The sequence below is a fragment of the Salvia hispanica genome, chromosome 1 (assembly GCF_023119035.1).
Source record: "Salvia hispanica cultivar TCC Black 2014 chromosome 1, UniMelb_Shisp_WGS_1.0, whole genome shotgun sequence".
NCBI lineage: Eukaryota > Viridiplantae > Streptophyta > Magnoliopsida > Lamiales > Lamiaceae > Salvia > Salvia hispanica.
Window position 1 is genome coordinate 26715148 of NC_062965.1, and position 16228 is coordinate 26731375.

General features: G+C 33.9%; 2 protein-coding genes across 2 annotated transcripts; one reads left to right on the forward strand and one right to left on the reverse strand.

Annotated features, from left to right (window-relative positions):
* Positions 1-421: 421 nt before the first annotated feature.
* On the reverse strand, positions 422-3180 carry LOC125219711 (cytochrome P450 71A9-like). The gene is made up of 2 exons (XM_048121759.1): positions 2290-3180; positions 422-1135 (listed from the first exon to the last, which is right to left on the reverse strand). The coding sequence occupies exons 1-2, from the start codon at positions 3145-3147 to the stop codon at positions 518-520; spliced, it is 1476 nt and encodes a 491-aa protein (XP_047977716.1). The 5' UTR covers positions 3148-3180; the 3' UTR covers positions 422-517.
* Positions 3181-8924: 5744 nt separating this feature from the next.
* Positions 8925-13060, forward strand: LOC125202651 (E3 ubiquitin-protein ligase RGLG2-like). The gene is made up of 12 exons (XM_048101100.1): positions 8925-9057; positions 9973-10209; positions 10649-10733; positions 10807-10947; positions 11035-11148; positions 11223-11320; positions 11557-11636; positions 11759-11864; positions 11969-12096; positions 12196-12379; positions 12593-12649; positions 12742-13060. Exons 2-12 carry the CDS (start codon positions 9985-9987, stop codon positions 12820-12822), a joined length of 1299 nt encoding a protein of 432 aa, XP_047957057.1. The 5' UTR covers positions 8925-9057; positions 9973-9984; the 3' UTR covers positions 12823-13060.
* Positions 13061-16228: the final 3168 nt, after the last annotated feature.

A 16228-nucleotide genomic window follows, 5' to 3' on the forward strand; every position in this document is an offset into this window, starting at 1 on the left:
CTAATTATTACTCCCTCCATCCCACAAAGATTGTCCCATTTCGACCGGGCACGGGTTTTAAGAAATGTAATGAAAAATGAGTTGAAAAAGTTAATGGAACGTGAGTCCTACTTTTGTATATTAGTTTTATAATAAATTGTGAGTAGGAATGAGTTAGTGGAATATGAGCTCCACTACCAAAAATGGTAAAAAGTGAAATGGGATAAACTTTGTGAGACGGATAGAAATGAAAAAATGTGACAATATTTGTGGGACGGAGGGAGTACTAGTATTTGCATTATATTTTTAGAACTTCATCATGTGTAGTATTATGTTGAATCTTATTGAATTATATAATGTCATTCTTGTACTATATATTTTTATGTTATTAACAAAGATAAATCGATGACATTCTATAAATTAGGAGCTAAAACACATTGTATTAGCTAGAACGATGTCGAAATTGCACATAATATATTATGAAAATTACTGTGTTACAAGAACATCGGTATTATTTTTGAATGTATGTACCCCACGTCTAATTACTCACTGAGCAAGCTATTAAGCAAAGAGGAGTCTTCTTATGCATAACAATCCCAATCGATTCATCCATATCAATATCCTTCGCTGAGATTCCTTCTGGAAGCTTCCAATCGAATCGGAACAAAAGATTCGCCACGGCCAGCTCCACCACCGGAATTGAGAAGTTGATCCCGGGGCACCCCCTCCTCCCAGCACCAAACGGCAGCAGCTCGAAATGCTGCCCTCTAAAATCGACGTCGCTATCCTCAAACCTCTCAGGAGAGAATTCCCTAGGGTTTTTCCATATTAATGGATCCGTCGACATTGCTGCCACGTTGAAGAAAACCCTTGTTTTGGCGGGAATGTGGTACCTACCACCGTCGATGGCGCATGGCTCGATGGTTTCTCGCGGAATCATCAGTGGCGCCGGTGGGTGGAGCCGGAATGACTCCTTGATGACTTGCTTTAGGTATGTGAGTTTTTGGAGGTCTGATTCTTCCACCATGGGTTTACCTTTCGCGATTTCTCGGACTTGTTGTTGAGCTTTTCGTATGACGGTTGGGTTCCTGATGAGTTCGGTCATCGTCCATATGATCGTTGCCGCCGAAGTGTCGGTTCCCGCAACAAATATATCCTGTGGTGGTGTGTGTAATGAGTGGAATTGCGAGGAAAATATAAATATTGGTGAAATATATGCAATCTATAGTCATATAAATAGTACTCGTATTAATGTTGGTAAGTTGTTGATTGTGTTTTTTTAAGTTGGGGGTCTTACAATCCATATTTATGCAAAGAAGATCATCAAATCTTAAATCTTTTAAAGGGAAACATTTTATCAGTTGAGGTGTAAATTTTTGTGAGTTATAATTGAGTTGAGGTCTAGGGATGTGTAATAACTTAGGGTTTGATGGAGTTAGCACAAGATGCGTAAACTATTAAGTTGAACACCCATGAATATTATTGCTAAATAAACTATTCCCTACGTTCGCCATAATATCTCACAAGTTGACCTGATACGGGTTTTAAGAAATGTAAGGAAAGTGAGTGGAAAAAATTAGTGAAATATGAGTCTTAGTACTAGTTTCATAATAAAATATATATTAGTAAGATAAAGTTAGCGGAATGTGGAATCTATTATAAAAAATAAATGTGATAAGTATTAGAGGACGGATAAAAAAGTAAACTAGTCACAGGTAATAGCGAGCGGACAGCGTAGTTTTCAATTCTTAGATGGAGACATTTTATACTTATCAACTATTTTCACCGAATTATCAAGGCCACTCAGCCGTCGTGATTGAATCACCAAAATAATTCTCCCCACTAGTAATCTATATGTGGTGTGCGTAGCAAACTGATTTTATACGACACATTCTTTGCCATTTGTTCAAACATATCTCTCGTACATTTTGGAAATTTAGGCATTAACGACAACCATTATATCCTTTCATCCTCCATATATTTTCTTAGCAATTTATATTTTTTATTAATGACTAATAATCATTTTAATTGTGAAGTTTGGTCAAATTCTGATCTGGATCATGATTTTTTAAATTAGAATATTAAATCACGAAGATTCATTTATTCGCAATTGTCTCATCCATGCACAAATTGCATCGTTTCTTAACATAGTTAAAAGGCGACATTTTGTATATGAATGAGACAATTGAGAAAAATTAAAACTTCGTGAGTTATTATTTCAATTCAAAGGTCACGACACAGACATTAATGAAATGACTATTATCCATTTTATTAAAATTATTAATGATAATGATTAAAAAAAAGATTTACCACGAGCACTGCCTTAAGCTGATCATCGGTAAGCTCCGATTCCTTCTGCACTCGAAGCAACACATCAATGATATCAACTTCACTGGAATCCTCCACCATCCGATCACGATGCTCCCCGATCACCCTCTCAAAAAACCCCTCTAAATCTCGACGATTCTCCGCAATTCTTCTATCCACACCATTGACCCGATTAACCCAACCCAAACCCGGAAAATAATCCGCCAGATTAAACCCTGCCGCAAGCCTCTGCGTCTCACCAAAAATCTCCTTGAAACTCTTCCCGCAGCCGCCTCCCGCCGCCCCAAACGCGGCGCGGCTGACGACGCTGTTCGACATATCAAACACCGCCGCGCTCAAATCCACCGGGTCCGGAGCAGCGCCCGAAATGAAGTCGATCATCCGGCCCACTTCCTTGGCCCGGATGTGGCGGAACGAATCGACCCGCTTCGCCGTCATCAGCTCGAGAACTACGATTCTGCGGGCCTCCCTCCAGTAGGCTCCATACGGTGCGGTCGAGACGCAGGAGAGGTTGTAGCATATTTTGTCGAATGCGTAGAGAGCGGGCCGGCCCGAGAAGGCGAGGTCGTGGTTTTTAAAGATATCACGGGCTTTGTCGGCTGATGAGACGACTAATACCGGGGTGAATCCGAGGTGTAGGAACATGAGATCGCCGTGGGTTTGGGAGAGTTTTTGGAGGGAGCGGTGGGGGAGTTTGCCGAGCTGGTGGAGGTTCCCGATGATCGGGAGCTTTCGTGGCCCGGGAGGGAGATTCCCGGGCTTTCTTATTCGTTTGTTTCTTACTAGGAAGAAGAGTGTGATGAATGTGAGAAATGGAATGAAGAGAAACTGCAGAATCATTTTATTGTTTTGCTCTATTTTGGTGTGGTTTCGTTAGGGCTTGTGGAGGTGAAAGTTGGAATGGAAAATTTTGGAATAAATAGAGGCAACGGTTTAACAGTCAACATTAGGGGCTGGTTTGGTTGCCATGATAGGCTTAGATAGTCCCTCTTATCCATGTGTATCTCTTGACACTTGTTTGATTGTCATATTATTCAATTATTACTAACCAAAAGTTTGGGATTATACTATCTCACCAAAATCATATGATAGTAGGCTTTTTGTTCATGATAATCATAATTCCCTTTTCCTCTAACCCTTCCTCTACTCTACCAAGAAGACCAAAGTGCTTCCATCTTCTCTCCCGAAGGTAGTAGTGGTGTTGCTTTTGCGAGTTGCTGTCAAAGCCTCACCGCTGTTTAATTGTAGTTTCTCGCCCACAGATTTCATAGAATATTTCTTCATCCACCTCATATGAGGATTTTTCTAACTACACTCTTTTTTTTATTTTCGCAACTCATCGATTTCTCGTTGATTTGGGGTTGGGATCTCGATTTGTTATGTGTTCTATCGACAAAATTCTATGGGTTTGTGTTGTCTTACAAATCTTCTTTATGATAATTTTTTATGATATTTTGAATATGATCTAGGATGGAATTGTTAAGATTTAGAGAAGAAGATGAACATAATTAAGTTTTAATTATGTGTCTTAATAAAGAATAATTAAATCAATTTTGCTATAATTAATAGTAATAATAAATCGTGAGTCATCAAATTTATTTAATAAACCAATAATACAATTAAGATCGATAAAAGAAATTAAATACATAAGGATATTTTTGTCCTTATAATTTTTATCTAAAAAAACTATTTTGTTAATCAAACAACATTATAAAAATAATATCTGACACTATCTTACTATCTACCCAAAAATACTATCTTAACATAACTATCTTATTTTTTTCTAACATGGCAATCAAACGAGCCCTAGTAGTAATCCCTCGGTCCCTTAAATTTTGTCACGTGTTAACTGGACACAAGTTTTAAGAAATGAAATTAAAGTGAGTTGAAAAAGTTAGTTGCATTTGAGTTTTACTTTTAATACTCTACTAGTTTTATAGTAATAAAATGTGAGTGGAAATTACTTTTTAAGCTCAATTTCTTTCCAAACCATAAAAATGCATAACCTAGAATTCAAAAAATTATCCAATGTGATCATCAGCCATTTCATCATTCCTCCATCGTTACACTTATGAGCCTTAGGGAGATCGAGTGAAGCAGAACAAATTAAATTGCAGATAGAGCGAGATCAATTGATCCACTCACGAATTTAATTAAGTAGGGAATTGTTGTGATTTGATTCTCTATGCATAAACAAAGATGGGCCATAGCAATTGCTAAGTTACGGCCCACTGGGCCCTCCATAACATGACAGTGTTGCAAATTTTTGGGGGCCTTCTTGGTACGACTTTTTTAATTACTGTACTGAATAAAAGTTGTTTACAGCCTAAAAAAGTTTGACAAAATTTTAATTATAATTTCAATGTGTTGTTCAATCCAGAAAATTGCATGACTGTTTAGTTTTATATCCATGCAATTTCATAACTGTTTCACAGTTTGTTTGAGTATTGAGAAAAAAAAAAAAGGGTAAAAAAATATTAATGGAGCATAAGTCCTAACATTTTAGTAATATAAATAAGATATGTCTAATGCCGGACAAATCGAAAAGAAGATAATGAGGGCATGTATTTATGAATTGTGGACGGAGACAATCAGGGGCGGAGCTACGCTTGGGCATGGGGGCCCTTGGGCCCCAGCCATCGGAAATATAAGTATAATATACTGTATATTAGTAGCATTAATCAAATGATTTGGTAGTGCAGTTGGTAAGGGATGCCGGCTACAGATTATGGTTTTTGGGGAGGTGCTATGTCGATTCTCAGCCATGACTTGCTTTTTAAATTTTTTGCCAAATGTTAGTAAGTCGTTTATTGTCAAATAAATTGCAATATTTACCTAATCACTATGGATGATTATTTGTATATTATTATCCAATGCTATATTCTATTTTTCTTTTGTCAAATTATATTTTAGAGATGCTTTTAGATATGTGTTTAATTCATGACTTGTAAAGGATATAATTTGTTCAATAACTTGTAAATATTATAATACACATTTTTAAACTACTTTTTTTTATTTAGTATTGTAATATAATTAATAGTTTTATCAAAAAAGTTTAATATGTACATTTAAATAAGTGCTCTACTTATGAAAAACTTAATTTTATTAGTAGGTAGAATTCTTTTTAAGGTTATCACAAAGTTCTTATATCTATAATTCTTGATTTGATTAAATTTTCTTGATATGCATTTATATCTTGTGTACTAAATACCCGAAAACATTCCTTTATTTTTAAGATTTTCTAATTCTAAATGATGAAAAAAACAAAATATAAAAGGGTCTTCTTACGACTAATTTTGATAACAAAATCATCAAGAAATACCTACATTTATTAACAATGAGCGCTAAAATTTTTCTCTTCTTGGACCCTCCACCATAAAATTCCTGGCTCTGCCACTGGAGACAATATGCTCCCTCCGTCTCACAATAAGAGCCGCACTTTGTCATTTTGGTCCGTCCCACAATAAGAGTCACACTTCATTTTTACCATGGTAAGTAGGTCTCACATTCCACTAACTCACTTCATTCACATTTTATTATAAAATCAATATAAAAGAGTGAGTCTCATATTCCACTAATTAACTTTCCCAACTTATTATTCTTTGCGTTTATTAAAACCCATGCTCATAATAAGAGCGACTCCGATTATGGGACGGAGATGGTGTTTTTTTAATTAAAAGAAGCAGACGGAATCTATTTTGAATATATATAATAGAGTAAAGGCCAAAATTGGTCCTGAACATATGACCATTTTACGATTTTGGTCCTAAACATTATCTTTTGGATTTTTTGGTCCTGAACATATGAAAAATTGATCATTTTGGTCCTGAACATATGAAAATTTGATCATTTTGGTCCTCCGTCAACATTTCCGTCAAAAACTAACGGTCTATGGGTTTAATCCCGATTTTGACCAAATTAAACTTTTAATTCTGATTTTTTACTCCCTAATTAAATTCCCTAATTATTTTATAAATATTCTAAAGCAGTTTCGGTGGCGGTGGCGACGGCGACGGCGACGGCGACGGTAAGATTGGGGTTCCATAACTTCGAAGGCGATAACGGGATCGATGAGTATTAGAGAAGAGCTGAGGCATGGCTTCCAAAGCAGATCTGCAGCTTGGGATGAATTACTAGCATCACACATCGCCAACACCAACACCACCACTTTCACTCCACCATCAATCGATGTTCCAGATCATCCTCCCCCTACCAATGCAGATCTCACACACTCCAAAAGCTGCTATACGCTGCGAGAGGACGTGCTGGATTTCAGAGACGGGAAGAGGAGCCTGAGCTTCCACACGGTGGAGGAGTACGACGCGTTGCTTGAGCGAATTCGCGCTCAAGATTGCTCCCCGTGGGATGATGTTGAGTTGCAAGGATTGGCGGAGGATGAGGATGAGCTTCCACGGCGGTGAAGGAGGTGGTGATGTATCCGAGCCGAAGGAGACAATGGGTTTTAGAATATTTATAAAAATAATTAGGGAATTGATTAGAGAGTAAAAAATCACAATTAAGAGTTTAATTTGGTCAAAATCGTGATTAAACCCTTTGACCGTTAGTTTTTAACGGAAATATTGACAGAGGACCAAAATGATCAAATTTCTATATGTTCAGGATCAAAAAATCCAAAAGATAATATTTAGGACCAAAAACGTAAAATGACCATATGTTCAGGATCAATTTTGGCCTTTACTCTATATAATACTACAAAGTGTCTTTTGCAATAGATAATCCAAAGTATCTTCCCTTTTTACCATACAAAAGCTAGTGCAGCAATAATACTTTTGTTTATTTATTTTTCGACACATATAAAAGTGTTCAAGCTTATTGGACAATTTTGTATTATTGTGTGGAGAATCTTTTGGACAATTCACTTTAAAAAGCACTTTTAATTCACTCCAGTCAGATTATTTTATTGTATATCTTATCTTTATTAAAAATGTCATAAAATAATTATTTATTTGATTTGATTGCAAAAAACTCAAATCCAAAAAGATATCTTCATCTCAAAGCGTCTAACCAAAAACCTAATCATGACTGTAATTTTCTTATCCTAAAGTCAAATGTTATGAGTAATATTCAACAAACAATTATTTTACGTAATCATGGAGTTTACGTCTATCGTCTGATGTATTTTGTTTGAGAAAAAAAAAACAAATAGTTCTAATATGATAATGTTTTGAAACACAACAAATTTCTAATAGTAGAAAAAACTCTAACTTGTTTGAGCATATAAATGCAATGGTTAACTTTATAATTATTAGCAACCAAAAATCACATTACATTAGGTCACATATATGAAATTTCTTTCTTTCACTTATTTAACATATATGCCACATATTTTATTAATTTTAATTTCACTCACTTTCGTTTACATATATACGCATTACTTATTAAAATTCGTATCTAACAAAAAATGAACATTCTTGTGGAACGGATGAAGTATGAGTTAAATTAGATCATTTATTCATTAAGTGCATTTCAGTACATATAAAGCACACTACTCCCTCTGTCACATAAAAATATGTGCACTTTTCATTTTCGTTCTTCCCACAACAATATGTGCAATCCATTTTTGAAAAGTTATATCACTTTAGTAATGTAGGTTCCACTATCCACTGTCACTATTTTAACTATCATTATCCCCCACTCTCTTACTTTACTATACAACTCTCCTAATCTCTCTTGCTTTACCAATTTTATCTTAATTCACGTATCATGTTCATTACTCATATTTTTATGGGACGGAGGAAGTATTATTTACGTGACGAGTTATACATAGAGACCATTTAGGATTTATGAACATAATCGCATTTGGAGCTTGAAAGCATCGGATATTTAGTAGTATCATTCAATTAAAACTTTATTTAGATAAATAAGAGGATCATGGGGATGCAATATATATATATAGGAGAGATTAAGAGGATCATCAATCTTATTATCGTCCAAATGCGAGAAACAAAAGGAGCTTATCCTAATCCATAAAGTTATTGATAGAGATATCAATTCACTTAAATATTATTAGATTAAAAACATGTAGAAAATGAAAGCGATAAATTGAAAATGACTTACTTATGAAATCGTCTTCATGGAGTTGGGTTATAATCAAATACTCTTACTACATTTATTTCTTTGTCGTGACGACTTCTATAAGCTTTTGCCCAATGTGAACAAAATTAGGTCAACGAATTACATTCACTTCTACTAAACATTGTACAAAACAAAATTAATTAATAAATTATACCTAGCTAGTCGGTCATGGTATTTTCATTTAATTTAACAATGTAAAATTTCAAGCTTATTTACTCATCAACCCAATTTAGTTTATGAACAAACATGTACTCCACTCACATTAAGCTGTCTTATTTCTATTTCATTATGGCTCCTATTGTTATGTATATCCAAAATATATTCTTATGAGGTGACCTTTATTTGGTTCAAACAATTCACAATCACTTTATTTATTTTAATGGAGGATAAGATATCCTATCACATCTTACCATATCACACTGTATTAATTAAAGTTAAATAAAATTATAAGGAATTAATCAAATTAATAAGAACTAAATAATATATATACACCGTAAATGATTTTATTCAATCAAGCAACACGTCAATTAAATATCACATGTGACTTTATCGACAAAAAGCTTTCACAATTGTAGTTTAATTCTCTTCTCTCTCTCTCTCTCTTCACCGTCACTCAAATGCGCAGAGGTAGAGTGTTGAAACTGCAGTAACGAGGTGAGGAAGGATTCTACAACAATTGAACTGATATAAAAGTTCATAGCTTTTAAATTTTTCATGCTATATATCTGGCAAATTGTTATTTCAATTTTCCCCTGTTCATGTTAGGTTATCTATACATTTTTTTTCCTAATAATTTTCCTTGGTTATTTTAATGTGAAAATGTTCGAAGTTTGATGGGTTTATTTAGATGCAGAGAATGAGCTGATTCTTGAACTGTTTTTATATGCCAATAAATTTTTTGGGTATGCTTTTATATGTTTACTAAAAAAGCTCCAATAAAGACTCAATCTTGGAGTAAGAATTTTATTAGATTTTCAAGGTATTGGTTTCTATCATCATCCGTCCTTTAATGGGAGGATTGGTTCCTTCTGATTTCGCTATAATTCGTGTGTGCCCTAATTATTTTGTTCTGGTAAATTGGACTTTGTAAAGATTTGGTTTTGAATATCAATGATTTTTTTTACCTTTATTTACAATTTAGCAATGAAGTCTTTTTTTGTAGTTATAACTTGGTATTGGTTCAAGGTGTCTTATTTGTATTGGTTCCCATTTTCTATTTCTCTTTTGTTTATAGTTGATTACTTAATTCATCTCACAAATGTGAAACTGCCCCCATATGTATCTTTCACATGTAAATATATCCATTTGATAGAGAAATTCTTTATGTAAAGATGAGCCGAATAAAAAGCTCAATAGGTATAGAGGTTCGAGCCAAGCGTAGTTGCATCGTATTCTTGTTGGATGTTAGGTAAAATGAAGCTCACAAAGAAACACTCTCCAAGCATCTAAAACTTTCTACGTTGACAATTGTTCGTTTGATCGGAATGCTATGATATGTGCTTGTATTGGTGGACAGATTCAATTTTCTGTTTTAGTGCATTCTTGTTCAATGAAAGTATGTCTTTTTAGGTTCAAGAGCTAATGGGTAACAGGAGTTCGAAAAGGTCATTATCAGGCCGGTACACATCTTATGCATCCAGTTCAAATTCATATAGCCATAATGCCTATCCGCAGTCATCATATCCTCAGTCTAGTCACAACTATGCTCCTCCAACTCCGAGCTACGGTGATCCACCCCCAGAATCCAAGAGAAGGCTGGAGAGGAAGTACTCGAGAATAGATGACAATTACAGTAACATTGATCAGGTACAACTATTCTTGCATAGATCTGAATATTAATTATTGAACTTAGAAGTTAGAGTTACCTGAAGTAAGAACTTCTTACACGTTTAGTATTTAAATGACTTACGAAGAACCCTGCTTTTTACTTACTGTCTCGATACGTCTAATGCATTTTGTAATCAGGCAATATTGTCCTGCTGCATGTTGTACCAAACTATTAGGAGTTTATGCACATAAAAGCTTCTGTGATCTAGTTGTCTTATGTTGTTGTACAGCCTCAGTGTGGCACTGTGGCAGCTTTGCCATCAAACACATTTGATAGATTTACGGTTTTTGTTTGGAACAATGGTGGACTCTGTTGGTTTTCAAAAAAAAAAATTCCCATTGTTTTATTTACTTTCTGAATGGTTCCTAGTAGCAATTTATTGAATGACTCTGCTCAATGAGTTCTTGGTTGCTGTAGGTTACGGACGCCCTTGCACGTGCTGGTCTGGAATCCTCAAATTTAATAGTTGGTATTGATTTCACCAAGAGCAATGAGTGGACTGGTATAGACTCTCCCGGGCAACAAATGCTTTGGAAGTAAAGTAGTTGGTTTATTGCAATTTCCTTTGGTCTCAGGTGCCAGGTCATTTCATAGGAGAAGTTTGCACCACATTGGCGATGAGCAGAATCCCTATGAACAAGCCATATCAATCATCGGAAGAACACTATCCAAATTCGATGAAGACAATTTGATTCCTTGCTTCGGATTTGGAGATGGTATACTCTCGAGTGTCTTATTGGTTCTGACACTCCACAGCAAGAAAAAGTTGGTCTTGATCTTATTATTGTTGTAATATTTGACAGCTTCGACACATGACCAAGAAGTCTTCAGCTTTTTCCCGGACGAGAGATTTTGTGAGGGTTTTGAGGAAGTAATGTCGCGATATAGAGAGCTAGTTCCCCAGTTGCGACTAGCAGGTTCATGTCCGAGCCTTGTGATTTAATTATAATTGGTTTTTTCTGGTAACAATATCTCCGTTTCTTCTCTACAGGACCAACATCTTTTGCTCCTGTTATTGAAATGGCTATCACTATTGTGGAACAGAGCGGTGGCCAGTACCACGTATTAGTGATTATAGCTGATGGGCAGGTTAGATTAATGTCCCTTTTTGATGCCCTGATCTAAATTATCTATATGTCAATAAAAAGTGGTAAGTTTCCCCGAAAAGTTTCAGTCTGTGATTGTAAAGAGTTTGTTTTTGGTCAGTCTTGTTTATTAATGTTTTCAAAATCAAGTAGTATAGCTTTCACCACTTGCAACAACTCACGCATCCATAGATTTCTAAATCTTCTTTGTAATTTTATTTTCCTATTTCATGATGTCAGGTCACGAGAAGTGTTGACACTGATCGTGGCCAGTTAAGTCCCCAAGAGAAGAAAACGGTTGATGCAATTGTCAAAGCAAGGTACTTTACTCGTAGTCATCATATAGTGTTTTTGAAGGATGTACAAGCAGTTATCTAAATTCGATCATGATTTGAACTCTAAATTCCTCGGTTTTTATCTTGCTCTACTGTTTATTTTACAGTGAGTACCCCTTATCAATAATATTGGTGGGAGTTGGAGATGGGCCTTGGGATATGATGAAGGAATTTGACGACAATATTCCTGCTCGTGCCTTCGACAATTTTCAGGTATATTAATCTCATCCAACTCTTTCTTGATGACAAATTTTCAGAGGAAAAAACATAATTTTACCGATGTGAAATCTAATTCTACTTTTATCCCGCACGTGTAGTTCGTAAACTTCACAGATATTATGTCGAAAAACATGGACCCTTCCCGTAAAGAGGCCGAGTTTGCACTTTCAGCTTTGATGGAAATACCTTCTCAATACAAAGCAACACTCGAGCTTAATATTCTTGGGTTAATCCTCATCCATAAGTGTTTTGTTTAGTTCCTTATTTTCAATTTCTTTGTGGGATTTTTGTTGCAATCTCTTACCATAATTGAAACGTGAACCAGTGCTTCAAGAGGGAAAGGTATAGATCGGGTTCCTCTCCCTCCTCCTCTGTATGGTGCAGCTTCTTTCTCCACGCCAAAACCTTCCCGCTCGAACAGTTTCCAGCCAAGCGCGCCTTCTTCTAGTGAGCGTGAGCCAGTTTTAAGAACAAGCCAATCTGGAAGCCATTCTTCTTCTGAGAACCATGTAAGAAATCCATATTTTCACTTGATTCTCGTTTTGCACATGAACTAAAAATTATGCCTCTAAATACACGAACTTTCAATTCTTTTCACTTCTCACATGATTGTCTGTTTTTGGTTAATTAATGTTATTACGGTTACATCTAAAGGGACGTAGAGATCCAACTACGTTGTTTAGTGTTTTGCACAAGATATAAACTTCCATTCATCTTTACAGCTCTGTCCAATCTGCATCACTGAACCGAAGGATATGGCATTTGGCTGCGGACACCAGGTACGACGTTACTCTTTCTTTATGTTGAACGATATGCTGCACATATAATCATCCTCAATTCATTCTCTCCCCCTCTCTCATGTATTGAACAGACCTGCTGCGAATGTGGGCAAGATCTCTCGTCGTGTCCAATTTGTCGGATGACGATTCACACGAGGATAAAGCTCTACTAGACGATCACTCGTTTAACGCTCTACTTCATCTCTCAATGCAGAAATATGCAATGGATGGTCACTGTGAAACCTGCTTATTACTGACTAGATATAAGATGAATTTCTTCAGCATTATTTTTGTACATATGCTTCTTTTATTATTCTATTGTTATTTTTTCACGAATAAGAATTATGTCTTGTTTTAGTTGAAGAATGCTACTATTATGATATTCTGGAATATAGTAGTAGTGCTTATTAATTCCTTTTGCAATTCTATTGATTTTAATATTTTATTACGAGTTTAAAGGTCTTTATCCAATATAAAATTGAAAATATCTTAGGGAAATATAGCTTCAAATTTCTCTGTTGTAATTGGCTAAAATGGAAAATAAAAAGACTATTGATTGTGGACAAGATTAATAATTTTATATAGACTTTAGATTATTTAAGATTGACCATCGATTATCCAATATTATTTTTGTTATAACAAAATTGTGAAGATGAATTCTGACTCGAAATTAATTATTAAATTGAACTCGATTGGTATCCAATCGAGGACATTCAAAAGACTCAAATCAAATTTAATCCATTGAAATTTGAAACGAACATGCTCCTCCTATAATTGGTGCCCATATACTTCAATAATGCACTTAATAAAAAGAATATGTACGGTCGTATTTTCTTTTAAAAAGTACTAATTTGAATAAAATAAAAATAATTAAGTAGCAATTTTCAATTAAAAAATGATTTTTATTTATTAATATTAGTATTTGTGGTAATATTCTCTTCTTTCACTAAAATTGTGCAACAATTACTTTACAAGGCGTCCAAAAAAGTGTGCAAGTTTCTGTATTTACAATTAATATTCGCCCTTAATGAGACACTTTCTCAGTTTTCTGTCTATCTAAATTTTATTAACACTCGTGTTATTCATTCAACCAGTCGGGTCTTGACCGGATCGAAACAAAGATGAAGTTAGGGGTTAAGTCAAACTCCCAATCTAAGCACGCGATTCAACTAAAACCACAACCACAAATCATATAGTATAGCACGTATATATAGTAAATAACCATCATGATTGGTTAAATTACACCTTTCAACATAAAAAAAATACAATAACAATAATTGCATTAATAATGAAATTAATGCAACTTAACAGGATGTGAGAACCACCAAAGCACCAAGCCACAGAAGATCAAAACCAGTGGGATCAAATGAACCGCTTTCTCTCCCGGCGCCGGCTTCTTCTTTGACTCGCCTTCGTAAACCAGAGACTCATCGTCGTAGCCTGCTAAAAGATTTTGGTTAGAATCGAAGCCCTTCGAACGATACATGTCTTCCTCTTCGAGGCTGTTATTCGACATGCAAGAAAATGCATATGATTAGATATAATCAAGAATTAATTGAGATTTTTAATTTGATCATGAGAAAAATACTTTGGAGAGATGTGAAAAGCCATTAATAGGGTGGCAAAAGTGAGTACCTTTGCTTCTTGTTGCTGTGAAATGTGAAGAGGAAGAAAAGTGGTTTTGGATTTTAGGGGATTTTTTGTGGGATTTTGAGGTTTGAGGGAGTCAACTTGTGAAGCAATTAAAGGGATATTTCATGTGATGAGGAAAAGCTTTTTTTCTTTTAAGTATTGAAGTGTGTGTTGTGTGTATATATACTTGGGATTTTGTATATATGGTATATATATGGATTTGGATTGTGGAGATTGTTTTCCTTATTCATAAATGGGATTTATATGTTTTCTATTTGGGTGTGATCCGTGTTTGGTTTGAGTTTATAGATTAATAAGTGTTTTAAACAGGTCATAATTAATAAAGGTTCTGATTAACAAGTATTTATAAAATACTAGAGTTTTTTACTTCCAAACTTGGATCTTGAGATAAATATTCTGGTAAAATTTTGTTTTGGTAGCTAAAATATAAGAAGCTTTTCAATTGGAGATGTAGAAAATAACTACGTGTCATCAATATTAATTAGTAGAATTATGATTGCTATTAGATGAATAATTATGTATATAATTGGAAACTTTATGTGTAAACACAAAACGTGTGTTTATTTAAATTATTTTATAATAAACAATATTTCTATTACGTAACACGTTAGCTATCAAATGCTTAATTAATCCGAATTCGATAGGTTACCACTTACCATACTATAGTAATTTCCATTTTCTTGGTTTGTTTTTTGGGAGGTGTTCATATTAATATATGTTTCCTAAAAGCTCATGATTTTTTTCAGAGAATTTTAGATTCCATCAATTTTCTTACCTTTTCAGCATATCTTCGCAGTAATTTTATAGAATGTTTCGTCAATAAATACCATAAGTTGAAACAAAGAACAAATGACAATGACTATGAGATTAAATCTATATGATTATTTCAAGGGGCCTTAAAACGATAGATTACCAATATCTTAGTTTAAATATGTGCACTAATTGGAAACTAATAACATTCATTACTTTGAAAATTCACACAATATTGTTATACTCATGATATCATTGTCTCATTTATTCATTAATTAATTCGAAACTAATACCATCCCTTAATTTGAACAATTAAACTAGTACTACCAACTAATTAAAAATTGAATTTGTGAAGAATCTAAATGCAATTTCTAGTATGTGAACTCCACTTATGTTTCCTCAAAATCGTAAGTTCTCTATGTTCAGACTTTATACATCTATAACTATATATAATGATATCATACAATTGCAAGTAAATAAAAATTACCATATCATACAATTGATTGTCTTCATTAAATAGTTTAATTTTTTTTAATTGAATATGGATTAGGCCCAATCATTTATAAGATTGTAACCAAGTTAAATAACAGTATAACACCCAATTGTTTTTGCCTCAACAGCCCAAAAATCCTAATATGACATGTCCAAGGTTTTTTGATTTTTATACATAATCAACCAAGTTAATCTTTTTGGAGAAATTCGTTTTTAATTGTATGTAAACATTTTATACCATTCTTTATTATGTCGCAAAAAAATACACAATCTTATACTATTAAAAGCATCTTAAACCATCTACATTAAACTCAAACTTATTTTAAAGTAAATGTCACAAATCAAAAAATAATTTTACTTCAACTATTTATACTAAATTCAAACTTTTATATTTTCTATCCACTTCTCTTTTTTATTCTCAGAAATTTAAAAAATAATTTAAATTTATTTTAGTATAAACCTAAAAATAGGTATATTTTTACTAAAAAAACCAAAATAGGATAATTTTAAAATACCATAAGAACTACTTTACCTACTCAATTTTGGGTTTTAAAATACCACTAGTATCACCCATGTACTATGCACAAATTAATATATTTTAAAAACATTAATTTTTAATTTTAAATTAATTAAATAAAGTTAGAATTAATATTAACAATGAACAATATGAGTAACAATTTTAGT

Excerpts from the sequence above, each read along its gene's own strand:
- LOC125219711 (XM_048121759.1), bottom strand. The coding sequence starts at position 3,147 with ATGATTCTGCAGTTTCTCTTCATTCCATTTCTCACATTCATCACACTC. Across the intron at positions 1,136-2,289 it reads AGCTTAAGGCAGTGCTCGTG|GATATATTTGTTGCGGGAAC; the intron begins GTAAATCTTTTT and ends ACACCACCACAG.
- LOC125202651 (XM_048101100.1), top strand. The coding sequence starts at position 9,985 with ATGGGTAACAGGAGTTCGAAAAGGTCATTATCAGGCCGGTACACATCT. Across the intron at positions 12,097-12,195 it reads CTCGAGCTTAATATTCTTGG|TGCTTCAAGAGGGAAAGGTA; the intron begins GTTAATCCTCAT and ends AACGTGAACCAG. Across the intron at positions 12,650-12,741 it reads CATTTGGCTGCGGACACCAG|ACCTGCTGCGAATGTGGGCA; the intron begins GTACGACGTTAC and ends TGTATTGAACAG.